Source organism: Bombyx mori, chromosome 23 (genome assembly GCF_030269925.1).
Source record: "Bombyx mori chromosome 23, ASM3026992v2".
In the NCBI taxonomy this organism is placed as follows: domain Eukaryota; kingdom Metazoa; phylum Arthropoda; class Insecta; order Lepidoptera; family Bombycidae; genus Bombyx; species Bombyx mori.
Genome location: NC_085129.1, coordinates 19,215,952 through 19,243,892, shown reverse-complemented (window position 1 = coordinate 19,243,892; position 27,941 = coordinate 19,215,952). Strand labels below are relative to the sequence as shown.

General features: G+C 39.1%; 2 protein-coding genes and 1 non-coding gene across 3 annotated transcripts; 2 read left to right on the top strand and 1 right to left on the bottom strand.

Moving 5' to 3' along the window:
- Positions 1-557: 557 nt before the first annotated feature.
- On the top strand, positions 558-20,538 carry LOC105842284 (uncharacterized). Its single transcript, XM_038019284.2, has 16 exons — positions 558-1,820; positions 4,944-5,077; positions 6,054-6,203; positions 6,319-6,455; positions 7,038-7,362; positions 7,783-7,980; positions 9,567-9,651; positions 10,608-10,829; positions 11,779-11,951; positions 13,774-13,905; positions 14,672-14,759; positions 15,636-15,709; positions 16,594-16,668; positions 17,435-17,523; positions 18,467-19,005; positions 19,827-20,538. Exons 2-16 carry the CDS (start codon positions 4,979-4,981, stop codon positions 19,997-19,999), a joined length of 2,559 nt encoding a protein of 852 aa, XP_037875212.1. The 5' UTR covers positions 558-1,820; positions 4,944-4,978; the 3' UTR covers positions 20,000-20,538.
- Positions 642-718, top strand: Mir2774b-1 (microRNA mir-2774b-1). The gene has a single exon (NR_107349.1). It is a non-coding gene; the product is annotated as a microRNA mir-2774b-1 (primary transcript).
- A 369-nt stretch (positions 20,539-20,907) lies between the features above and the next one.
- Positions 20,908-27,941, bottom strand: LOC101742272 (protein SGT1 homolog). The gene is made up of 6 exons (XM_004930725.4): positions 27,483-27,941; positions 26,381-26,497; positions 25,600-25,801; positions 24,683-24,768; positions 23,500-23,604; positions 20,908-23,162 (listed from the first exon to the last, which is right to left on the bottom strand). Exons 1-6 carry the CDS (start codon positions 27,516-27,518, stop codon positions 23,055-23,057), a joined length of 654 nt encoding a protein of 217 aa, XP_004930782.1. The 5' UTR covers positions 27,519-27,941; the 3' UTR covers positions 20,908-23,054.

Below are 27,941 nucleotides of genomic sequence, written 5' to 3'. Positions count from 1 at the left end.
CGAGGAGGGAAAAGCCCTCTCGTTCCGTGAGATTGTCAACTCGCAGAAGTCGAGCATCGCCTTTCAGGACGCGTTATTGCCGAACATCGTAACCATGACGGTTGACAGCTACAGGTCCTCTTCTATGACCGCGACGAGGGCGACGCGCTTCTCCGCCCCTAATACCCCAACCTTCAAAGCGAAACGCATTACTGCTTCACGGTAGAAATAGGCAGGGTGTGGTACTTTTTTTATTGCTTATTTGGGTGGACGAGCTCACAGCCCACCTGGTGTTTAAGTGGATACTGGAGCCCATAGACATCTACAGCGTAAATGCGCCACCCACCTTGAGACATAAGTTCTAAGGTCTCAGTATAGTTACAACGGTTGCCCCGCCCCTCAAACCGAAACGCATTACTGCTTCACAGCAGAAATAGGCAGGGTGGTGGTACCTACCCGTGCGGACTCACAAAACGTTCTACCATCAGTAATTACGCAAATTATAATTTTACGTGTTTCATTTTTGTTGTATGGTATATTATTCCTTGAGCGTGGAAGTCAATCGTGTGTGGCGGGTAGCCATCATACAACGCAAGATGGTTGACAGATGCCTGAATCTCGCTTACGACATTTTCAAGATAAAGCGCATATATACAAGTTCCGAACAACAACACCCGGACCGTCGGTCTACCGAGCAATATCACCCGCTCGGTAGAAGATCTTCCCTTTGTCGTATATATTCCACAAACTGATGACCTCCGACGTGATGTGAACACGCAACCTTCAGCATCGCAGCCTCAACAGGACCATCGCAGCCGACTCACCGCGCTTCCTGGTCCTACGGCACGCAACTTCACTGCCTCATCACGCCGCTACAGTTCATCGCAGCCCACGACCGGATCATCAACGCTTGGGGTCACATATCTCCGGCGTGGCAGCTCTGCATCACATGGACTACGCACGATACGCACGCAACATTCAAGCTCAGTCTCGACTCACCGCAGACTTCGAGCAGCACTGGCGACAATCACGCAGCATTCAGCTCAGTTTCGACTCACTGCAATCTTCGAGCAGCACTGGCGACACGCACGCAGCATTCAGCTCAGTTTCGACTCACTGCAAACTTCGAGCAGCACTGGCGACACGCACGCAGCATTCAGCTCAGTTTCGACTCACTGCAAACTTCGAGCAGCACTGGCGACACGCACGCAGCATTCAGCTCAGTTTCGACTCACTGCAAACTTCGAGCAGCACTGGCGACACGCACGCAGCATTCAAGCTCAGCCTCGACTCACCGCAGGCTTCGAGCAGCACTGGCCCTTGCAAGCTAATCTCAGCACGGACAACGCTAACTAAAAAATGACACGACCTCCAGTCTCGGAGGGGAGTGATGTGGCGGGTAGCCATCATACAACGCAAGATGGTTGACAGATGCCTGAATCTCGCTTACGACATTTTCAAGATAAAGCGCATATATACAAGTTCCGAACAACAACATTCGGACCGTCAGTCTACCGAGCAATATCATCCGCTCGGTGGAAGATCTTCCCTAAGTCGTTCAGCCTCCCCAAAGTGAAGATTAGAAAAATTTGTACCCGCCTGCGGGATTCGAACACCGTTGCATCGCTCGATACGAATGCACCGGACGTCTTATCCTTTAGGCCACGACGACTTCGATGAATTGACCAGAACTTTGGTCTTGTGTAAAGTGATTTTTGAACGCGCACCGCGTGGTATCAGCTCGGTTGTCATGACGACTGGCGACCCTAAATTATCAAAACAATCGTAGACGTGGACAATATACGGCCGCAAATAAAATTAGAAGGAGTACCCGCGGTTTGGTAAGTTTTTCAGTGACTAAAATAACAATCGGGGTCCTTGAAGTAACGAAATATGAATAGTGTATTTAAGAGTTCAGTGCTAAAAAAAAACAAATGACTAAGAGTTTCGGTTCGTCGATTTTATAGACAATTCTAAAATAAATAATAATATTAGCGAGTTCTAAAAATACGATAAATTATTCCATTAATTACTGCTTATATTCATAGGGAGACGTAACAGCAATAGTAGCATTAACACGACTAATTAATGTTACTCAAAACACCAATTACCATAAGTCCTTAGTTATTTAATAAGAAATCGTGACCGATTTAGTAATGTTTGGGAAAGACGTATGAAGATAATTGAATCTACAAAATTGTACTGTGTAAAGTGGGACATTGAACTAAAGACCTCTTACTAGTGAGGTGTCTTATGAGTCCGCACGGGTAAGTACCACCATCTATCTTGCCTATTTCTGCCGTGAAACAGTAATGCGTTTCGGTTCGAAGGCCAGCCGTTGTACTGTAAAAATTGAGATTTAGAATTCAGTCTGAATGTGGGTGGCGGCATTAACGTTGTAGTTATTTATGGGCTCCGGTAACCACTTAACATTAGGTGAACCGTGAGCTCGTCCATTTATCCCAGCCATAAAAAGAGACCTAGTTAAAATTGAAGAATCGACGAATTGACAAGAAGGTATGTGGTAAATGTCACAAAATAAAAGTAAAATAAAAAATATTACAAAAACGTGAATAATAATAATAATAATAATAAGGTCAGATGACTTCTTCTGCTGCCCCGAATTTAATAAGGATTAAGCGGGGTATCTTTCAGGGCAACAGTCTGAGTCCTTTGTGGTTTTGTTTGGCGCTTAATCCTTTAAGTACATTACTTAAAGATTCAACGCTAGGCTACCGACTTCGCAGAGGAGCTGAGGCTATATCACATCTCTTGTTCATGGATGATCTCAAATTATTTGCTTCCAAAAAACCAGACTTAATGAGTTTACTAAAAATAACCGACAGTTTTAGTAAAGCCATTGGGATGGAATTTGGTGTTGATAAATGTGCGTTCATAGATGTACAGAGAGGTAAAGTTGTAAGCTCAGATTGCTTACTACTTAACCATAGTGTGGTCCTCAAGTCTCTTTGTGAATCGGAAACTTACAAGTACCTTGGTATGTTTGAAGTGCTGAATATTGTTGACGCAGATATGAAACAATCGTTTAGAGATCGGTTTTTTGGTCGTCTTATAAAGGTCTTAAAAAGCCATTTATCAGGCGGAAACAAAATCCGAGCGTTTAATGGTTGGGTCATGCCTATGTTAACATATTCCTTTGGCATACTAAGGTGGACGCAATCAGAGCTGGACGTACTGGACAGAAAAGTCAGGCGATTGTTAACGGCATACAGAATGCATCATCCACGTTCGTCTGTAATGAGGTTGTATATTCCTCGGAAATGTGGTGGTCGTGGTATTTTGAATGCCAAGGATCTACATAACCGAGAGATATACAACCTTAGGGAATATTTCCTTAAGATGAACGTGAATATGTATCGGGATGTCGTTGCAGTCGATAAGGGGCTAACTCCGCTATCCTTAGCTAACGGGAATTGGAAGAGGCTGAAGGTAGAGGGTATTTCAGATCGCATAACCGTATGGAGGAGCAAGGAGTTACACGGTAGGTTCTACCGGGCTCTCACAGGGCCTGATGTAGACCAATTAGCTTCCGTGGCCTGGTTACGATTCAGTAACCTCTTTGGGGAAACTGAAGGTTTTATCTTTGCAATTATGGACGAAGTTATCATGACGAACAACTACCGGAAATATATACTAAAGGATGGGACGGTCGACATTTGTCGGGCATGCCACCGTCCGGGAGAGTCTATTAGACATATTGTTTCTGGTTGTTCTCGGTTTGCTAACGGCGAGTACTTGCATAGACATAACCAAGTGGCTAGGATTATCCATCAACAACTTGCTCTGAAATATGGTTTTCTTGATTCTGCTGTACCTTATTACCAATACCAACCTCAACCAGTTCTTGATAATGGTCATGTTACGCTCTACTGGGACCGATCTATTATCACGGATAGGTATATTGTTGCCAATAAACCTGATATTGTGATAATAGATCGATCTGCGCGTCGAGCAGTGTTGGTTGATGTCACCATTCCTCATGACGAGAACCTCGTGAAGACAGAAAAGGACAAATTAATAAAATATTTAGACCTGGCCCACGAGACTACCGCCATGTGGCATGTTGATTCAACCATCATTGTTCCAATAGTTGTATCGGTACACGGCTTGATGGCGAAAAGTTTCGATCAACATCTTAAGAAACTTTCGTTATCCAGCTGGGTTAAGGGCCTAATACAGAAAGCAGTTATCCTCGATACTGCACGCATTGTGAGGAGGTTTCTCACTCTGGAGTCCTAACCACTGGTGGCTTGTGTCGTAGACACCGCCATCAGCGGCAATCTATTTTTATATAGTGTTTTTTAAAAATTGTATTTTTAATATATTTTTTAAAAAATATTATGTAATTAATAAGATTTTAAATAAATATAAATAAATAATAATAATAATAATAATAATTTATTTATTTCTCTCTTAAAGGTACAAGGTACATACAAATTCAAATGGAAATAAATTAACCTTATAATTTATTTTGTAAGCCTTTGAAAGAGCTGAAGTCTGTACTAGGTTCAAAGACCTGTATTACTGATCTCCAGGCTCCCTCCTTCTTAAGATAGATTAGGTTAGGTTAAGTCGTGAACAGATGCTGCGGACTAGTGTTGAGAGATCATTAGGTGTTATATTTTAAGAAGGTCATTTTACGTGTGTGTGCGTGTGTGAATGTGTGTGTATTTGGATGTGTGTGTGAGTGTGTGTATATGTGGGCGTGTGCGCGCATGCATGTTGTATTGTCTATGTGTGAGTATCTGCATCTATGTGTGTTTATTATTACTATTACATAGGTATAAATAATAATAATACAATGAAAAATTATAAAAATAACAGAATCTTTTAAATTTCAAAATGGATATATTGAAATTTTGACTTCAGATGATTAACGGCGTTATGACAAAGATCGCTTGGCCATGTGCAATTAAAAAAGTCATACAGTTTTCGTTTTCTAGATAAACCGTATTCAAATGTGTACAACATCGTTATTATGAGGTCGTTGTTGAGTTCCTGTTTAGTTGTATGCGTGCTGGTGAGGTTGCCGGGCGCTCTCACGAAGTGGGTGGAAGGAAGGATCGATACGAAAGAGGTAAGGATAATATCTGGCATACCTTTTGTGCAAGGACTCAAGTTTTGGTAAAGCGTTATTTTATATCAAGCATGTTTATAAATAATCTGATTTAATAGGTCACTGGTGCTCTGCGTGGCGCACTGAAATAATTGTGTCGATTTCTCTTTTCAATTTTCTTACTAAGGCGCCGGAATGTCTAGTAGACTCTGGGAAAGATGAATCCGAACGATACTGAGAATGAATCGTATTTCTAAGAGACCTAAAACACTAAAACACACATTAATATACAAAATAAGACAAAGTTAGGCAATCCTGGCGCCTTAGTAACAGAAATCGACATAATTATTTCAGTGCGCCGCGTAGGACACTGGTGACCTACATGTCAGTTAAAGGGTTAACTATTAAATTAATATTGGACATTATGGTTAGACATAATTAAATAATTTAGATATTTACATGGACATATAAAGAATAAGTAACATTTTTTTTATAGTATAATATAATAACTATTTAAGAGACAATCAACTCTAACAATGAATCTAAAACTAATTCACGATTGACTTCCATGATTAATTAATAACATCGTATAATAAAAATCAAAAACGCAAAATTATAATTTGCGTAATTACTGGTGGTAGGACCTCTTGTAAGTCCACGCGGGTAGGTACCACCACCCTGCCTATTTCTGCCGTGAAGCAGTAATGCGTTTCGGTTTGAAGGGTGGGGCAGCCGTTGTAACTATACTAAGATCTTAGAACATATCTCAAGGTGGGTGGCGCATTTACGTTGTAGATGTCTATGAGCTCCAGTAACCATTTAACCACCCATCAGAGCAATAAAAAAACCTTAAATAAAATAATAATAATTAAGTAACTAAAATAAATTAAATAAATTAAATGAATAGACCTCGCAGCGTTTCTGGTGTTAAAAGCTTGGTACACTAAAATCCCGCACGCAACGACCTACGTCCCAAATGTTTTTTCTTCTGTTCCAGAACTGGGCGTTCCTTTCGCGTTTCTGCTTCCTATCACTGGACGGGCAGTTCGAATATCTGATCGAATACAACAAGGACATGGGTATACCCAATCTGCTGCTTTACTACGATGACCAGAACCAATGGCCTTCCGTTTACCACAGCACCAAGGTCGGTCATAGTACCTTAAACATAGTTAAACATTTAAAACACTCTCCTGTAAAATTAGTAAGTTTTGAGATAATACAGTTTTAATGCGAGAAGACGAATTATGTTAAAATTACAGACCTGCAAAGACCGAGAGGCGATTTTAAACAAGGCCGGACAGAATCAAATAATAAGATTGTCCCATTGGTACCCGGATACGGAATACTCTGGGTGTATCGTCACTAAAGCCAATAAAGAGTTGCCAGCGTCCAAAAGGTACACAAATAATATTTATGGTAGTTTTTTTTACTGCTTTATATTGTTAAGTGAATTCTCAACGGCAGATGAAAGCTCCGATGTCTGTCTAAGTCTCAGGTATATTGATAACGATTATGCCGCCCTCTAACTCAGAACTTGTGATGGGCAGGGAAAAATGATTACTGAGTAATCTATCGATTTATCTCTGTTAACAAATCGATTTGTATAAAATCCATTAACTATAAATATAATCAATTTTTTTTTGTAACTCTTCGAAAATTTCCATTTTCTTTACATATTTGTTATATTATGTACATACAATTACTAAGTCTACAATAACTAAAAAAACAATAAGTTGGTTTTAAAACTATAAAACAAACCAACTTTTTTTTAGTAGTTTGGTTACATTGGTTGAATCAAACAACGAATATCTTATATTTTCTACTTAAAAAAAGAAGATTAAGTAACTTAATCGATTTATTAAAATTTAGGAATCGATTATTGAAATCGATTATACGACATACCTACTTGTGATTGCGTTGTGGAATAAACAGAAGACCACTGGCTCGATATAAAAAACAATATTCACTCTGTCCGCAGCTCCATAAAACCTACATCGATAACGGTGAATCCATTTTACAAACAAAAAAACACAACAAACAGCGAACCAAAAGATCCCTCATATTACGATCAGTTTTTAAAAACGACTACGGCCCCAGCCACCACACCTCTGAACCAACAATCTACCGTTTCTCATGCGAATTCTACTACTTGGTACGAATTGTTGCCAGCGGACAATTTAAATTTTACCACGGCGTTCCCTGAAGACGATCTGTGGGAGAGCATCGGACCACACGCGAACGAAAGTACTTTAGGGAATCTTCAAGATGTCGAAATACTGTTTGACGACCGATATAAAAGCACAGTAAGTCATACTTTTTCTTTTTCACGCTAATGAAGTCGTCGTGGCCTAAAGGATAAGACGTTCGGTGCATTCGTATCTAGTGATGCAATGGTGCTCGAATCCCGCAAGCGGGTACCAATTTTTTTAATGAAATACGTACTTAGCAAATGTTCACATCGTGTAAAAAAATCAAACCCGCAAAATTATAATTTGCATAGTTACTGGTGGTAGAGCCCCTTGTGAGTCCGCACGGGTAGGTACCCACTACCCTGCTTATTTCTGCCGTGAAGCAGTAATGCGTTTCGGTTTGTAGGGTGGGGCAGCCGTTGTAACTATACCGAGACCTTAGAACCTTATATCTCAAGGTGGGTGGACGTCGTAATCAGCTTAGGTAGGAAAACAAAAAAAAAGCCATATTGTCGTCATTCCAAAACATTTCAGCGCAAAATCAAAAGATCAACTATCGGAATTTACGAACGCTACCGCCGTAGGCGCTTGCACTCCGAGGCCGGCGGCAGCCTTGCCAGCAACGGTGACAGAACGGAGAAGCTGATCGTGTCCTGCCACAATTCTCGAAGGTTCCGATCCGCCAGAGAGAGATGGTGGTTCATAGCGATCAGTAATTGTGATTCTTCAAAGGTCCGACTGATTTTAATTTATGCTTATAGATATTTACAGATCGTGTGGTCCTACCTGAAGCGATAAGAAGCTATAAATTGCGAATAAATACAATTTAATTTAAGACGAATGAAAATTCGAATTATGGCTTTATAGTTATCATATGGATATCAAATAGCTCAAAAGAAATTGATATTTATGTAGATGGAGCGACGGGCTGTGGTTCTTGACCACATGGTATGTACTGGTCACTGACACCCATGAACATCTTAATGCCGCCGCACATTTGAGACAAAAGATCGCAGCCTTAATTGCATGATGACCTTCCCGCCCTTCGAACCGAAACGCAAGATTGCTCTGTATCAAAAATAGGTAGTACTACTACCCGCCAATTTGTATATTTTACTACTGCTTTTGTCTGCTCTCTATGGTTACCGAAACGAAGAAGCAAATATGCCTTAGGATCTTGCGGTTTTTTATTTCTGTTTAAATTCCCCACGAAACTTGACAGTAATTTATCGACCGTGGAAGTAAAAATCCACTAATTTCCTGTATCGATAAAATATAATATGTTACATATGCTACTACTTTATGTTATTTACTATATTTATCGCTGATCTCTGGTCTAGTCTGGTCTGGTCTTTTCCATTTTTCTATACGGAACGGAGATCTGGACCCTTAAAGCGGCTGATCGCAAATGCGTGGATGCTCCGGATGCCTTGGACAGCTAAGAGAACCAATGTGTATTTCTTAGAACAACTGCAGATCAAGACAAGACTGTCTACACTCTGCCTTCGCCGCGTACTCGAGTACTACGGTCTTAGAGTTTGAGAGATAGCTTAGAGAGACTATTCGTGACGGGGAAGATCAAGGGAAAGAGACCGCGCGGGCTCAGTCCGACAAGGGCGTTTGGTCAAATCCGCAACACCTTAGAGATCCCATTCCACGAAGCCCTTCATGGGGCCAATGATCGGAGGCGCTGGAGGGACATTACAAGAAGTAAAATCCTGTCGAAATATGATGGTCACGACCCTCAGCAGTGAGGAAACGACGCGAGGATATTTATAGCGTCGTATCGCATCGATTTAGTTCGAAGCTCGCGTGGGGCTTTACATTTAGCTATTGTATGCCGCACGCACGATTGGGGCAGTCTCCACTTCGATGAAGCGGCACGACACGAGAACCCTCTCATCGTAGCCGCCGGTAACTACATTCCCGATCCTGCGGAAAGAATGGAAAGCAGTCGACGTCGACCAAAACACGTTATCTCGGATCCTCCCGATCCACTAACGGTGCTTCTAGGTACTTCAAGCACCGGTCACCGTTCTCGTCGAACCCGTCGCTTGCGTCAAAGGGCTCGATGAGTAAACTAACCCTCGGACACAGCCCACTGAGTTTCTCGCCGGATCTTCTCAGTGGGTCGCGTTTCCGATCCGGTGGTAGATTCTGCGAAGCACGACTCTTGCTAGGGTTCGTGTTAGCATCGTCGTCATGTTTGAGCCCCGTGAGCTCACCTACTAGTTACGGTTACGCTGGGATAGCCTCTAGGCTACCAGCTTATGTAGAAAAAAAAAGGGGCAGTCAGTTAATTGTTACTTCAATTGCAGGGCTTGGACGTGAGTTACAAGTTTCTGATGACGAACGGAGCGTCCGGTGATTTTTGGCACGAACATTTCTCTGCCGATGAATTTTGTAAGTGAATAATGAGTAATAACTAATAGTAATGAGCAAATAATAACTGGGAACAAATCATGCATAGTCGTCCGCCCCTAATTTAGGATTCCCTGTGTTATGGGCACCAGAGACTCATGTGAGTCTTATATACTTAGATACGTTTAAATATATAGGTACATATATACAAAGAGTACACAAACCAGTGTGTTTAGTGCGAGTTTTTTAACGTTCTCGATAGCGTAAAAGTTAGCTCATATTTATATGGAGTGGGATCACGGAATAGATAAATCTATGGCGTGAATGGGATCGTTTACCTACGTTTGCCGCTAGGGGCGCTGTTCCAACTCCATACAAAATTTGTTTAACTTTTACGCTATCGAGAACGTTAAAAAACTCGCACTAAACACACAGATGATGTTTGCTCGATGTGGCAATCGAAATGACGACCTTTAGCGCAACACTGATGAGCTTTAATTGCGTTTCTCTAGTTTCAAACGTAATATGATTAATATGAAGCCGTCGTGGCCTAAAGGATAAGACGTCCAGTGCATTCGTATATATGCGATGCAATGCAACGGTGTTCGAATCCCGCAGGCGGGTACCAATTTTTCTAATGAAATACGAATTTATCAATTGTTCACGATTGACTCCCAAGGTGACGGAAAAACATCGTGTAATAAAATCAAACCCGCAAAATTATAATTTGCGTAATTACTGGTGGTAGGACCTCTTGTGAGTCCGCACGGGTAGGTACCACCGCCCCGTCTATTTCTGCGGTGAAGCAGTAATGCGTTTCGGCTTGAAGGGTGGGGCAGACGTTATAATGATACTGAGACCTTAGAACTTATATCTCAAGGTGTGTGGCGCATTTACGTTTTAGATGTTTATGGGTTCCAGTAACCACTTAACACCAGGTGGGCTGTGAGCTCGTCCACACATCTAGCAATGAAAAAAAAACGTTTACAAACTTACAGATGTCTTACCGGTACTGTTAGCGTACGCGATTTCCTACGCCCTGGTCGTGATAGCAGCGGTTATGTGTAGCGTGGAACTTAAAACCCGACATCTTCTGCACTCAACGTACAAGCTATTCTTGTTTTCGATCGTGGTTCAGCACTGCGGCATAATGATGCAGTGCTTAGCTTATATACGGTACGCTGGGAACGGCGTGGGCAGTCCCTCCACTGTGACCATCGGTGAGTACTTCGATATACAAAATTGAGGCTTTTTAAGGAAATATCAAAGAGGTTAGTCAACGTCACAGAAGACCGAAGAGCTGGGAGCTATCTCGGACAAAGAATTAGTTTAGCTATTCAGTATCTTCGGAACCTGTCTTACTGGGGGTAGGACCTCTTGTGAGTCCGCACGGGTAGGTACCACCGCCCTGCCTATTTCAGTTTGAAGGGTAAGGCAGTCGAACTGAAACTGAGACTGTAGAAGAATTCATGTCATTTGAACCGGTGGCGGCATTTCTTTTGTAATGATTTGACAATCATTGTCATAATGAAAGTAAATTTAGGAATGTGTCGCAGTAATAATTATTTAGTGTTGCCTTATTTTTGAATTTAATAACTACCCTCTTTCGTTAAACCAAGAATACTTTACAAACTTGAAGCAATCATGAATTTTGGTGTGAGTTAAACTTTATGTAGTGAATTTTTTTATTGCCTTCGTGAGGAGACAGGACCCACTTTAGTATTGATAGGGGCTTTTTTGTTCGGGCAGTAGGATGAACTTCCTACTGGGTATTTGCACCTAGCGGGGACGTGGTGTGTGTAGGACTTGAAGGTCTGCAGATGTTGGGAATATTTTTTTTTTTTTAGAATGCAGGGGAGTCGTTTAGTAGGTGGGCCCTAAAATCCTTAAGCCCGCGGTCTGCTCACAACACCATGCATATCGTTGAGTCTCACATACCCCGCGTGCCCCTTTTGCGCCGGGACCTCGTAGGAGGTTCGGCACCTACCCGAAAAAAAAAAAATTTTTTAGGGCCCTACCGCACCAAGAGACTACTTAGCACTCTCGCTCCTAAGGTCCGATCTCCGCCCGGGGTCAGAACGCGATTAGAGTAGGGGGTTTACCGCGGTGAACATTGATAAGTGTTAAGTTAAGTTGATATCGAGCTCATCTAGCCATTTCGTATTTCAGGGCAATTCCTCTGCGGCCTAGCGGAGATGTCCTTTTTATTGCTGCTCGTGTTGTTGGCCAAGGGCTACACGATAACGAGGGGGCGACTCAAAGTCGGCTTCACCGTTAAACTGACCGTCTTTATGTGTTGCTATCTGGTCACATACGTCGTTCTGTTCGTTTATCAAGCCAAGGTGAGTTGAGAGAGCGAGAGAGAAAGAAGATACTTTATTGCACACCAAAATACAATTATAATTAGAAAACAGTCAACAAGCAGATACATTTACTGGTGGTAGGACCTCTTGTAAGTCTACACGGGAAGGTACCATCACCCCGCCTATTTCTACCGTGAAGCAGTAATGTGTTTCGGTTTGAAGGGTGGGGCAGCCGTTGTACCGTAAGCACTGAGACCTAAGAATCCATATATGAAGATAGGCAGTGGTATTTACGTTGTAGATGTCTATAAGTTCCGGTAGCCACTTAACATCAGGTGGGCCGTGAGCTCCCTCGAGACTACTAAAATTGGTACGAAATTTATATATACTTAGTCTGGCCATAAATACTGTTATAATTAAAAATAAACAAAATATTACATTTGAATTTGGAATCTGTCATTTTTATATGATTGCTCATTGAGTTTTCTCATTTTGGCACCGATACATTGTACAATATTTTGCGATATTAAAATGGAGTGGAGTGATAAAGAGAACCGAATCGCTGTGATTGCATTACACAAAGTAGGTATGGAGCCAAATGCAATATTTAAAACTCTCCATACGCTTGGTGTTAGTAAAATGTTTGTGTACCGGGCTATTAATAGGAGCAATGAGACCTCCTCTGTTTGTGACAGAAAAAGATCTGGCCGTCCACGTAGTGTTCGTACGAAAAAGGTGGTCAAAGCAGTAAGGGAAAGAATTCGATGAATTCCTGTCTGAAAGCAAAAGATTTTATCTCGGGAGATGAAGATAGCACCTAGAACCATGTCGCGTATTTTAAAAAATGACTTAGGACTTGCAGCCTATAAGAGACGTACTGGTCATTTCTTAACTGATAATTTAAATGAGAACAGGGTGGTAAAATCGAAACAACTACTGAAGCGGTACGCAAAGGGAGGTCATAGAAAATTTTTGTTTACGGATGAGAATTTTTTTACAATTGAACAACATTTTAACAAAAAAAATGACCGTATTTATGCTCAAAGCTCTAAGGAAGCTTCCCAATTAGTCGACAGAGTGCAATGTGGGCACTATCCGACTTCAGTGATGGTATGGTGGGGTATTAGCTATGAAGGAGTGACTGGGCCATACTTTTGTGAAAAAGGTATCAAAACATCGGCACAAGTGTATCAAGATACCATTCTTGAGAAGGTAGTGAAGCCCCTTAACAACACCGTGTTCAATAATCAAGAATGGTCCTTCCAGCGAGACTTGGCGCCAGGTCATAAAGCCCGGTCTACATAGTCTTGGTTGGAAACGAACGTTTCGGACTTCATCAGAGCTGAAGACTGGCCGTCGTCTAGTCCCGATCTTAATCGGCTGGATTATGATTTATGGTCAGTTTTAGAGAGTACGGCTTGCTCTAAACGCCATGATAATTTGGAGTCCCTAAAACAATCCGTACAATTGGCAGTGAAAATTTTTCCCATGGAAAGAATACGTGCTTTTATTGATAACTGGCCTCAACGTTTAAAGGACTGTATTGCAGCCAATGGAGACCACTTCGAATAAGCTTTTTATACCTTAAATTGTTTTGTATTCATTTATTAAACTAACACACTGTAAAAGTAATAAATGTTATTTGCCATAGAATTTTTGTTTTTTTCTTTGTAACAGTATTTATGGCCAGACTAAGTATATAAACAACAGGACCTGAATGTAGGTAGCTAGTTCGACCCATGCGCTTGGAATCTCAACTGTATGAACTATAATTATTAAGGCTATTCCAACGTGACTTAGCAGTGGAATTGAGTGGACACTATCCCTCATCAGACTAAACTTATTCAACTTTATTACGCAGGCATTCGATCCTGGCCAAGTCCTGTACTTATACGAGAGTCCGGCTGGCTATGGCGTTATCGTTTTGCGTGTAATTGGATGGTGCGTTTTCGCTTATTCCACATTCTTCACAGTTAAGAAATATCCAGAAAAGGTAATATACAAATTTTATAATAATAACAATTTAAATACAAGTAACTGGTTTTAATGGTGGTAGGACGTCTTGTGAGTCCGCGTGGGTAGGTACCACCACCCTGCGTATTTCTGCCGTGAAGCAGTACTGCGTTTTGCTTTGAAGGATGGGGCAGACATTGGATGGTAAAATTAAGACCTTAGAACTCGCGTCTCAAGTTAGATGGCGACATTTACGTCGTAAATGTCTATGGGATCCGGTAACCACTTATCACCAGGTGGGCTGTGAGCTCGTCCACCCATCTAAGCAATAAAAAAAACAACTTATAAAGCGGTAACTTGAATTCCAACGATGTTTTGTTTATTTGATATCTTATACACAGGGACCACAGTATGAAAGATTTATCATGTAAGCTCTCTCCAATGAAACACGCTTATCTATTAGTATTTACCTACTTAAAATAGTAAATATATTTTTATAAAAGCCTTATACATTTATTTTGTTCTTCTCTGTTTTCTGCTAATCTTCCTTTTCTTTTCGACTTCCTCCAAATAGATCGAAAGATGTGATAGGGGCTTTTTTAGTCGCCACATCACCTTTGATTTTAAAATATTTCAATATTGACATATTTTTTTACTTTGAATGTAAAATTAGTGATGAAATTCTGCGAAATATAAATCAGAATGCTAGTAAAGTTATTTGTGTTGCGACGTAATAAAAATTCTACTAAATTGATAGAAATTTGAGGGCTCATGCTATTCTGTATTTTTTTGTTTGTTTTTTACAGAACATGTTCTACTGTCCGTTCTTCATATGCGGGACACTCTGGTTTTACGCTGGCCCCTTGTTTATTCTCACAGCGAATTCTTATATTGGTAAATATTAAAGTTAAAGACGTTGAAAATATTTCATTAAAATTGAGAAACTTTAACGCTCATGCTCATGCTATGCTACTGGTGGTAGGACCTCTTGTGAGTCTGCAGTGTAGGTACCACCATTCCGCCTATTTCTGCCGGGAAGCAATAATTTCTTTTCGGTTTGAAGGGTGGGGCAGCCGTTGTAATTATACTTGATACCTTAGAGCTTATATCTCAAGGTGGGTAGCGGTATCTATGCTATAGATGTCTATGGGCTCCAGTAACCACTTAACACCAGGTGGGCTGTGAGCTCGTCCATCAAACTAAGCAATAAAAAAAAAAAAACAAATGTTACTAATAAATAAAGTGTATCTAACAAATTCCATTGGATCTCTTTCGATGGAGAGTCGGAATTTAACTGAAAAATGAGCTGCCACTATCGTGCCGAATTCGGCCAAGAAGAATTAATGCGGTTCAGTTTTAGATTAGAACGACCGCTTTATAATAAAAGACGTAAATAATTTTGATTGTGTGACAGTAAATTTAATAAATTAGAATCCTACGATTAAAAAAGGATTGTGTGGCTTTATGAAACCACGGTAAAAGTAAAACTTTTTTGGACATTATAGACATTTAACTCTGACAAACAACACTTACATTAAGCACTGACAAAAACAAAAACAAGATAACGTTGAGCACTGGCACAAATGAGTAATAGTCTGGCAAATGAGTAATAGTGGAGCCGCCATATTGGCCTTGGCTGCTCTGATGAGCGCCTTTAACTTTATCCTTATTCCGCGGCCGACCGTCACGCGACATGCAACATACAGACGAAAAAGTTTGAGACGATGTAATAAAAGTTTCAATTTAAAATTCATTTCCGAACATCCCCAGACAAATGGGTGCGCGAGAGTGTAGTGATCGCCGTACTGCTCTTCATAACCTTCAGTGGACACATCATGTTTTTGGTAAGGAATATTTCACTACTTATTTAAAATCCACTCAGTAAGGGAGGCTCAACAATACATAGGGAACGAACAAATAAAACTAAATTAGGCATTAATGTTGTCTTCAAATGACGCTTAAATATTACTATTGTACTATCCGCTACCCGATCCGAGTTCAACCGTACTGTACAGGCCAACGCGCACATCATATTGCATACCGATGCATTTTACATCAAAATCATTCATTTTCGAGTCAGTTCATGTACCGCCATCACCAAGGCGTCGTGTACTCGCATAATGTCATTTTTATCATTGAAACAGCCACCAGTTTAGTGTAAGCATATCAATAAACAGTTAATCAATATTGGAGTTGTTATCATTATCACAACAGAGGGTTGTGTGGACAAACCGTACACGTACTACTTAGAGTGTTTCCGTTTATTTATGGCGCGTTTTCAGAGATCAATTTTGCTACATGCCCTCCAGCTCTGGTATTAACTCCCTTTGAAGACTTTCCTGAGTATAATGACATACATAACACAAAATGAGTTTTGAATCCTCAGTATGATTGTGGCCCATCACTGATTTAGTCTATAATGGTAATTGCGATCGTTGGGGGGGGGGGGGGCTTGTTGCTCTTCTGAAGTTGAAAGCAAGAAGACGAATTCCTTTTAAAGCAACTATTATTCCCCTTCCAAGTAGACGAGCATACAGCCCACATGACGGTAAGTCTTCACTATCGCTCATGGACGTCACCAATGAGGGAATAGGGAATAGGGGAAGACCCAAGCCGCTGCCTACCGTTTAATTCTCACCATAAGCCTCGTTTGAAGAAGGAAATGTAATAACTTGATTAAACCTAACCAGGGGAACAACTTGTCAATTAATTAGTTTGGCCATTCCAGTTACTCACATTACCGGTATTCGCCAACAAAAACTTTCCATATCACGTTCGAACGACGCAAATCGGAGTTATGGAGGTAAGTTTTATGTCTGTATTGTTGTGGGTGTGTGTTTAAAGCCTTGTGGTTAAGACGATGCAAGTCACGCCTGTTCTGGTGAAATTGGAAAGGTCTCAGGGTACCACCAGGTCTCACCTACTTCTAATCACATACTTCGATCACAAAAAAAACAATTAAGCAGTGTTGAAATATCGTACTTTTTTTTTTAAATATAATAAAATATACGTACCTAACACACACGCACTCGCAACCTACCTCAGCGTTGAAGGAATAACGTAACGTGTAATTGAAATTCAATTTGCGTTATCTATAAATTGGATCGCCAAGAGACCAAACCAATCTGTCCTCGAGCAACTTCGCGTAGAAACGAGACTGTCTACGATTTTCTACCAAAAGGTTCTTGGTTACTTTGGTCATATTGCTCAGTGGCCACAATGACAACCTTGAAAAATTTACTGTGGTGGGCAAGGTAGAAGAGAAAAGACCCGCCGGCCGCCAAACCGTTGATCAGATCAGATAACTGCGCTCAACGGACTCTCTGTTAGACCGCCCTGAGAGAAGCCGAAAACCGAACGAAATGGAAGCTGATGGTACAATGATCCACGAAGACTTTCATGAACACGACCTTCAGCAATGAAGTATGCGACTAAGAAGAAGAATCTATAAATTTGGACGTATTACGTTATCACGCAGCTAGTACGGCATTAATCTCAATATCTATAGTGTTGCCATGTGCAATGAAGAATATACTACTCGAAATTTTAAGAAGCGCTATTTTGAACAGGTAACTAGAAGCTCAATTTTAGACAGCTTCGGGAGGAATCCTTACGAGCCGAACGGAGCGCCGCAGACTGTGATCATTCCGCTGACCAGGTCATACCAATTTACCATTTTCTTTGGTGTTGCTAATAACTACCATGATGTGTACTTTTCAGTGTTACCAAAAATTTAATCTTTTTTTTTTAATTGTTTAGGTGGGTGGACGAGCTCACGGCCCACCTGGTGTTAAGTGGTTACCGGAGCCTATAGACATCTACGACGTAAATGTCGCCATCCACCTTAAGATATGAGTTCTAAGATCTCAGTATAGTTACAACGGCTGCTCCGCCCTTCAAAGCGACACGCATTACTGCTTCACGGCAGAAATAGGCAAAGTGGTGGTACCTATTCGTGTGGACTCACAAGTCGCCCTACCACTAGTAACTATTTCACAAAATACTAAATTATTCATACTATACCAATCGAATATTGTATATTCGATATTATTGTATAATCAATATATTCATATATGTGGCAAACAGGGCTGGGAAAACAGTTATAAAAAAAATCAGCATCACTGGTGAACAATCTCTCGTCTGGTGTTAAGTGTTTGTTGTCCATACACAACATGAATGTCGCCACACACCTTGAGACAAGAGGTCTAAGCCTTAATTAAATCGCAACCGTCTCATCTATCAAACCGTAACAGCTATCACTACGCGGAACAAAACCGACAGGGTTCCGACCAGTCATTTCAACATCTGTTTAGTTACATTTATGATTTTAAAAGTCAGCCTGCGGGAATTGGGCACTGGCATAGTCACACAGACTAGTACAACGGGTGTCTTATCCTTTAGATCACGTCTTTGATTATAGACAATAGCATAGAACCTTCCATCTCCTATATCAAGACGAGAATATTATTCTTCTCTAGCATTGATTTCAGTAACGACTTCATAATACAAAAAGTAGGCCGATAAATTCTGCTTATGTTTGGTCTTAAAAACATCTGGTGTTTCCTGATAAGGCAAATTATATTCACTCTAAACATTTCCAGAAGAACTGAAGAACTAATAGGAAGTATGTACAGTCAGTACGTGGCATCAGCGCCGCCGTTGTCTCTCGAACACGACCCTCCGAAGATTAACGGTTTTTCCAAAACCGTCGAAGCGAAAACATTGCTACCCCAAGAGAGCACAGAGACCAATTCTTCAGATGACATACGACCTTTTGTCTCCAAAGGAATATTCACTGTTGAAAGTCAAATTTCGAGAATGGAACCAGCTGTGTTGCCAATCGAAAACAATTCTACTGTTTCGTTACAAAAATTGCAAAGTACTAAAACGGACGGTTTAATCCATGACGATGAAAATAAAGTTGGAACGACGGCTGTTCTTAATTCGACTCAATCAATAGAAAACGTTTCAATAGATTCGAATAGTGATCGGTCCAGGAATGATTTGCCAAGCATCACGAGGTCTAGGAGGAATATTTTAGAGCCCATCAAAAGAGAAGATCCATCAGTACCGTCTTGGTCGTTGGCTAAGGGACCTTGTGTTGTTGCAATGCAGAAGAAAAAAAGTATTGAAAGAGATGGTAAGTTATAGCTAGCAAATAATGGGCATTATTAATGAGAATTTACCGTTACGCTCCCCTATTTTTGTTAATTTTGTAGCCAGGCGAGCATACGGGGCATCTTATGGAATGGTTACTGCAGCTCATGGACGTCAGCAGTCAGGGGCACAGCCAATCCCCTACCTACCGCAGAGTACCAAAACAAACCTCTTTTGAATAGAAACAGTTTTGACGTTTGTAAATATCGCCTCCATCCACTTCATTTAAGTACAAATATTTTATGGTGGTGGTATATTTATTTGTCATTAAATAAGCCTTTTTTCCCTACTTATTCGCTGGTAGCCTAAGGGTCTATTTTATTTACGAGTGGGCAGATAGGTGAGCTCACGGGTTTATCCTGAGTTTGCTAACACTAGACCTAGCAAGAGCAGTGCTTCGCAGAATCTAGCACCGGATCGGAATCGCGACCCACTGAAAAGACCCGGCGAGAAACTCAATGGGATAAAGAAGCCTCATGCTCATCCATTTATTATATATTTATATATTATTATATGATATCTAATATATGTCACTCTACGTCAATTAGTATAATTATTAATAGCAAGGCTATTTTTCCATTGTCTTGCGAACATCTTATATACCGACTGGACAATTCATCAACAAAAAAGTTTAATCGCATCAAAAATTTTTGTCATTTACTTCTTCAACAACGATTCTGAAAAGGATTCAACCCATTTCTTCACTACGATTTCATACAGGGAATCCAAAAGGGAATATGTAAAAGTAAATAATATTTATATAAAACGTTCCAATTTATGTACATTGATCTCTAAAATTTTCAGATTCAATAGAACTCAACGGCGTAACGAACGGTAAGAAAGTACCAACAGTGCGGAATGGATTGCCGAGTTCGGGCGAAATTTCTACCATACACGAGGGTCACGTGCAAAGCTACCAAAACATTGTCAGTAAAGCTACCATGGATCTCTTTAATGCTAATAGTAATAAGGATTGAGTGTGCATTTAGATATATTTTAAAATGTTTGTGTGAATGCTCTGATATGTAGTTTTGAAGACATGAAGCAACCGATAATTCTCCTGGGAGGTTTGAATGCAATCGTCAAATCTGAAAATCTTTGAATATTATATCGGTTCTTTTTAAATAACTTCAAAATTCCTAAAACTACTTATGATATTCGTGTGTAATGGTTAGATTTAATCGATAAGTTGTACAGTGTAACCCAACTCAATGATGCTTTACGTGAGCGCAAATGTTTGTAAAACCGCAATGTATAGCAAAGGCCCGTGAGGCCGTCGACCCCGCGCACCATTGACTTTGTAGTACATTGCGTGCTCAAATTACATCAATCCGAGTGCAGTTCACCTGTGTTTTTTGAAAGGGTTTCCCTGCACTTAGCATTAATATTTACAGTATAAAAATAAGTTCTGTAAATGTAATTGATAGCGATTTAATAGTCAATTTGCTATTTTAGGTGTGATATTATTCTAGTCGTTTAAATACTCGTAAAATATATGATTAGTACATTATATAAATTGTTTTATTATGTAAATTTCATTAACGATGCCAATCAAGAAACAATTATCATCGTCGTCATAATTCGTATTAAAGTTTAGCTCCCTAATTAATTACAATGAAATTTTCTTGATTTATTATTTCAAAATTATTAGGTAATTCCTTTATCAATCATAATGCTTTTGAAATATTCTATATCCTAATATAATCTAATGTTATATCCTACGGTATATAAAAATGCATTTTTCACTTTTTGCTACCTACAGAAGCGTGTTTTTTTTTTTCATTGTTTTTGAGTCTAAAATATTATTATGTTGGTATGAGGGTAGAATTTTAGTGTAACGACTCGTAAAATGGGAGAACTTAGCGTAATTAATTAAAAAAGCAACTTATACATAAAACGCTTTATTTTATTTAAAAAAACTTACACTCTAACTGGTTATACAATTTTCTAATTATAATTTTTATAATGCTACGTTTACGGGCTTTAAGAAGTTTGGCAAAGGGTAATTTTAATAACATGACTTCTTAACCTCTAACATAACTTCCTTTCTTTCCAAGATGATGAGGGTTCCAGACCCAGTTTCTGACCCCTTCTGTAGATAGGATTCTATAATCGGATTCCGGAGGTGATCTGAAAATGGTTTGCTAGCTTTTTGGACACATGGCGCATCATGACGCCATACAAGGCTCAGTGTTCTCGTTCTGAATATCAACGAGATGTTATCAGTTAACGAAATGGATTCATATATAGATATAGCCACTATTGGAGTTTCTTTTGGAGCGTAATACAGGAAAGATGATCAAAACTTTTGTTTGAAGTAGAGAACTCTTTAGGGCCGATTGAATTTGGTTCAATTGTGAGGACGCAGGTTTATGTGTCCACTGCTAAGAACCATTTGGTCCTAGCGGCGTTTTCCCAAGGATTATCCCTGCGACCTTGCGCGTTTATTCTTAAAGTTGATGTACGGCCGATGTTCAGTATTGGAGTCAGTTGAGAGCCCTCGATAGAGCAAAGCGGTGCTTCAAGAACTGGACAAAGACTCCGGTCTCGCTTAGAGAGCTGTTCCCACCTTCTTCCATTTGACTCAATACAGAAGAGGACCGTTTGCATTATCAATGATCCCGTTCCCAAGACTCTTTGGAATCTCTTTATTAGTATCACCCCACCACTATCGGAGCAGAGCTCATCCATATTACTTGGAGACGCTGCGTTCACTGCGTTTCCAGAGATCCACTTTGCTGCCTACCCACCGGCGGCTCTGGGATGAGCTCCAACGATGTTTCCCGAGCGACATGACTTCCTAGAGGCTTCAACAAAAGCCAAAACATATATTATTTTTTTGCCTTTGTAGGCAGACGAGCATATGGCCCACCTGATGGTAAGTGGTCACCGTCGCTCATGGAAGTCAACAATGCCAGGGGCAGAGCCAAACCGTTGCCTACCATTAAGTACTCTCCGCAAGCCTCGTTTGAAGAAGGACATGTCGTAGCGCTCGAGAAACACCGTGGAGGGGAGCTCATTCCAAAGCCGGATGGTGCGTGGCAAAAAAATATAATATCTATCCAATGTCAGCTGATTTTAAATCGCATTGAAACTAATGTGACATTGAAAACCCACTTTAAAACCGGCCATGGTTTAGACGACAGCTCCAATACACTGCTAAGTTATATAATGCATTTACAAATAAAATCAAATCTAATTAAATATTATCTAATCGAATACATAGAAACTAAGTTGAACGTGATACACGATAAGAGAAACATTGTAACTGATTGTTTTCTGAATCAACGAATATATATTTTTTAATGATGGATAAAAGCATAAGAGTCCACTTGATAGTAAGTCGATTCTATCGCTTCTTTCCGGGGCGTTCCACCAGCACGGTGACTGTGTAAGCTACACCGGTAACAACTTAACAACAAGTGAGACTAGAAGTGGCCCTTCTTCTGTCGTCAAAACAAAAATACATTTTGTGCGTATATATGAGGAAGCAAGATGCTGGTATAAGTGGTCCATGGACATCAGCAGTCACGCTGGCCGTCTATTAATGACATTAAATTTTGTGAACTCAATTTTTTTGTGTTATTGTACCAATGTTTTTCTCAAAATTCCTTATAACAACATTGGTCTCAATTTGGTAGGTTGGTTAACTCATTGGTAGCAAGTCTCACGGCCAGCACGATAATAAGTGGCCCCGAGTTCACAGACGCTTCATGCTTTGAAACTCCTACAAAGTCATAAATTTATCAGATTTAACAGCTCCAATAGCGATCAACTGAATCCTACCCACTCTATAAACTCATTTTCGAGATAACTCGAAAATGTAAATGTGTATGTAGACACAGACGAAACTCTAATTACATAAATCACTCGTTAAAATCTCAATTGTAAATTGGTTGATCCTTCCTTCTATTATTCTTGCAGCACACTTTTCCCCAAGCCCAAAATACAGGGGTTACTTGTAAATACTAAGATAACGAGAACATAGGATAGTAATAATAGTCTATGGTTAGCCGATATCTTTTGAGCAGTTTACGAGTCCCACTTCCTGAACTCCAGTCCGTCTGGTGGCTTCACTTCGACCTTGTCTTGAGCCACTTGGGTCCAATTGGTGCTGAGCACAGTGCCTCCGGACTCGACCTGGGAGAAAATCACATAGTTAGTTTTTTTTTTTTTTTTATTGCTTAGATGGGTGGACGAGCTCACAGCCCACCTGGTGTTAAATGGTTACTGGAGCCCATATATATCTACAACGTAGACGCGCCACCCACCTTGAGATACAAGTTCTAAAGTCTCAGTATAGTTACAACGGCTACCCCACCCTTCAAACCGAAACGCATTACTGCTTCACGGCAGAAATAAGCAGGGCGGTGGTACCTATCCGCGCGGACTCACAAGAGGTCCTACTACTAGTAAAAGAAAATATAAGCTGTACGCAGTATACTAGAAAAATTAATGAAATAAAAATTAAACTTACAAAACTCTTGTTCATGGCACGTCGGACTTCATCAGATCCTTCACCGTATATTTTTCTAAAGAGAGCATTAAGTGCAGCATCTCCTTCTGGTTTCTCTTCTTCTTCCTGGAATGTACATTTGAAGATCAAAACACATCACAAGACTGAGGCGTGGCCAAATTGCAGATGAGCATTTTTAAATAATGTGTGAAGGTTACAACTTTTTTTTTTCAACAGAAATTGTTGTTATTGGATAAAAGAGTATGATGAAAGCGTACGACATTTTATTCCACACACACTCGCTTAGGCATTTCTTTAGATGATGCATGGCATACTTTATAGGGGATGTGGTTGTTGGATGAGTATGAACATTGCAAAAATAATATTTGTCATCAGATAATGGGTAAGGAGATATGCTTGGAAATAATGTATGCGTCGAGCATTTCAGAACTTTTTGGTGAACAAGAGAAATTCAATGATCTCGTAGAAGAATTTTGAAGTGGATATTAGTTTGTTAGCTGTCTACTACATTGATAAACACTGGCTCCACTAGAGAGTTCACTTGTCATTTATTTGTTTTATTTACATTAAATGAGGAGACGAAACCACAGCCTATATAGTGTTAAGTGGTTATTTAAGAGTTCTACATCACAATGTGACCACACCAACTTAAAGAGAATGGTTCAAATATATACATCTATATACACTAAAACGGGAAACATCTCACACTTGTAGAGAATATAGAGAAGGAGTGCAGAATGTTTGTATTTTTTTTAAAGTATGCCAAAGAAAATTGTATTAATAAAAAAAACATTACAAACACTAGCATGTATTTGACACACACACATAAACTCTGATTTTCCTTTGTCTATAATGTAATCTTGGCGAAATCTGTTATAGAAGTTTAATACTTTTTGACATTAGAACCAATAATTTTCAAAATTAAATTTCAATTAATTACAGTCGAATTTGGACTACTGGTGGACCACTAGTTTTTTAAATTTGGTAATCAATAGATAAAGACATCAAACACCACTAAATAAATTATGATTTTGAAATAAGATTTTGATTATGATTAGAGATTTTGTAGGCAGCAGCTTGGCTCTGCCTCTGGCATTGCTGAAGTCCATGGGCGAAGGTAACCACTCACCATCGGGTGGGCCGTATGCTCGTCTGCCTACAAGGGCATAAAAAAAATGTATACCATTTTTTTAATATCCTTCTCGATCTTGTTCCAGTCTTTTCTGAATAGTTGAGGCGGTTGCTGCGGTCCGGAAGCGTCGATTACAGCTATAATAAAACGCATAACATATATATTGTTGGTTGCAGTTTTGGGAATTTATTAAGTAAATTTTGTAATCGATACTAATATATAAATTTACAGGGCTTTTTACGGATGTTCCGTTATAACTACTGAACTGCATCCGATTGACTTGAAACTTGGTATCCTCGTAGAGAATACATGTACTTAATGGATAGGCTAATATTTATATGAGTGTTGGACTCCCTACACCAGTTGCGAGGGCGTTAATGATGAGAATCTTTGTGGGGGTGAGAAATAATAACGTTAATTTTAAATGCCCAACAAAGTGACCGGGTACAGCTAGTAAAGTATATTTTTGATGTGTAATTACAGGGCTTTGTCTTGGATTCCTTTTAAATATCGAAAATTATTGTTACTTATACAAAAAAGATGCCTTTAGGTACTCTGAAGAATTGTTGAGATGATCCCATCATCTAGATTTTACCATAGCACCACCACTATCAACCACTCTGTCTAGAACCACTGTATTCATCCACAGTGTGTGTCAAGAAATTTTTCTGTCGCGTACCATCTGGATCTGGGATGAGCTCACAGTGTTTCCCGAGTAGTAGTACATGTCCTGCTTCATACAAAGTTTAAGGAGAGTACTCAGGGGTATGCAGCTACTTAGCCTTTCCCTTAGCATTGCTGATATCCATGAGCGATGTTAACCACTCACAATGTGGGCTCGTTATTAACTGGACATTATTGAATATTAGAATACTAGCTGATTCTCTTTGATTAATTTTGGTAACATATTTGGTATATATAACTATGTTTAACATATAAACAGTTGAGTAATATTTTGTTAAATTTACCCTGAGGAATGGCCTTAACTTTTTTCTCAGTCCCTTCCCCTTCCAGCTGGTTCCATCTTAGACCTTCCTTCTTACGTAGCTTGATCTCTATCTTCGACGGGCTCACTACGTAACTGCACATTGTTGGTATTATTTCATGTGCTAATTCAAGTTCCAAACTGTACTCGGAGTCTGAGTTAGGTAACGGACAAGAAAAGGATAGCTGAAAAGTAGAAATAGCATTGGAGATTCTCAGTTCTGTTGACAACCTAACAGATAATATATTCAGTATATATATTCATTAATTATGTTAAGCAACTCAGTGTTTCAATTTCACAGATACTTAACAAGTGCACTAAAGAACTATGTACGTCACAAGAATTCTTAGCAAGAGCGACTTCCATGATGAAGGACTTGGGTTATTTCCATAAAAATGAAACCCACAGAAATAAAAATGTGTATGACAAGTGATAGGGTATCAGTGCACAAGCTCACAAGATGACAAGTAAAACTTCAACAAATATTTATATTTATCATTGCTAAGAGTTGTCACTACGTTTTGTTGAATAATTGTTTGGTTTTTTTTCTGTAAATAATGTTGAATGGAGAAGTTTCTTTATCACGCCAAGGATCACGCGCAAGGGTTCTATTCCAAAATTGGGCAAACATTTGTGTGATGAACAAATAACCGTGTGATCTGTTCCCAATTATTATAATGCTCCATAATGTTGAATTTCTCCTTTCTGGCAGGTACAAGAATCAACTTTCAGAAGCTTCTAGCATTGATACTAGAAATACTTACACTTCGTTCACTGTACTGGACTTTGACTTGGTCGCTTAGGGCATTCTTGATTAATATAGTGACAACCACTTGTGACTCCGTCTGGTACCAATCATGTTTGATCTTCGGCTTAATTTCCTGTTGAGATGTTTATATTATAATGAACATATTTTTATAGACAGGAGTTGATTTTTTGAGAAACTTAATTACTTTAAAAAGCAATTATTTTAATTCAAATTTATTTTTTATTTTTAATCAAAACTTTAATTTTATTTGTAATGTAATGCATGTAATTCATTTCCAAATGATTCTTGTCCACCTGATGGTTGTCTGGAAGAGATCACTCTTAGCGATTGTACTTTTTTTGTATTTAATGTATTACTTTTTTTTGTGTACAATAAAGAATGCTTTATCTCTCTCTCTCTCTAATTATTAATAAAAAAAATTACTGTGTTATTGAATACAATAACATAATGCCTTTCTTTTTATATAACTATTTCTATATTTTACGCATTATGAGGTCAGAAACTTGTCTCATGAGGATATATTTATGTTTTATTGAATGGTGTTTAAAATGGTGACTATACACAAATTTGTAGGACTAAACCACAAACCGAACACGTTTATTGAAGATATAAATAGATATTTATATGATAATTATAATACAATATCTCTGCTCTCTCTATAGTCTATATCTATCCCCATAATAAGGTTAAAAATATGCCGATTTGATGAGAACAAGATTTATATAGTATAATGGTGATAGGGACATATTAATCTATAAAAAATTTGTAATACTAAAATCGTTCTAACACTCAGCTTTAATTAATGTCTTTATAACAACTAAATGTGTAAATGTTTGGACAAGAACATACAAAAATATGTTCAATGTACACTAAAGAAAAAAGTTCGTAAATCTGTTTGAAAATTTATCTTCAACGTGAATCTTAAGTTCATTATAATATTTAAATGTATTAACATCAATAAATATTTTTTGAAAAAAAACTGAAGTCCACTATCACTGATTTCTTTTGTAATGAGTTTTTTTTGGTCAGTACATACATTATTTATTGCAGGTAAGAAAAAAATTAGTTTAAGAAATATGGCATTATGTAGAACTCACTTCAGAAACACAGGAATTCTTCTGTTCTTCAGACATTATTTATGGCTTTTCTTACAGCTAAGATCGACTTTAGCTTTAAAATTGAGTACCTATGTATAATTTCACTTTGTCTTCTTTAAACTATCGAGAAAATTCAACTCAGCGATTTTTCTAGACGTCAAATGTGTTCTAAAGTATAGTAACCAAATGTATTCTTGATGGACTTATTTGTTGGTTAACGACAAACAAACAAGCTCAAGAATTTCAAACAATTCATATTCTAGAATATTTTAAGGTGATATGTTTGTTGTTGATAATTATTTTTAGTAAAATGCTAGTTTTTAGTCTGTATATAAAAAAACGTTTTGTTGGAAAATTTGTATTCGAACAGATTTAGAGATTGATTATCAAAGCGCCGTTGGATAATATCTCGATATTTTCGCGATCGCGATATCACATGATATATGATACGATAATGAA

What these genes read in the sequence shown, in the direction of transcription:
- LOC105842284 (XM_038019284.2), top strand. Translation starts at nt 4,979, where the DNA reads ATGAGGTCGTTGTTGAGTTCCTGTTTAGTTGTATGCGTGCTGGTGAGG. An exon ending in CACAGCGAATTCTTATATTG is followed by an intron (nt 14,760 to 15,635) that starts GTAAATATTAAA and finishes GAACATCCCCAG; the next exon opens with ACAAATGGGTGCGCGAGAGT. An exon ending in GTGATCATTCCGCTGACCAG is followed by an intron (nt 17,524 to 18,466) that starts GTCATACCAATT and finishes AAACATTTCCAG; the next exon opens with AAGAACTGAAGAACTAATAG.
- LOC101742272 (XM_004930725.4), bottom strand. Translation starts at nt 27,518, where the DNA reads ATGTCTGAAGAACAGAAGAATTCCTGTGTTTCTGAA. An exon ending in AGTTAAGGCCATTCCTCAGG is followed by an intron (nt 24,769 to 25,599) that starts GTAAATTTAACA and finishes GTTTTATTATAG; the next exon opens with CTGTAATCGACGCTTCCGGA. An exon ending in GTGCCATGAACAAGAGTTTT is followed by an intron (nt 23,163 to 23,499) that starts GTAAGTTTAATT and finishes ATTTTCTCCCAG; the next exon opens with GTCGAGTCCGGAGGCACTGT.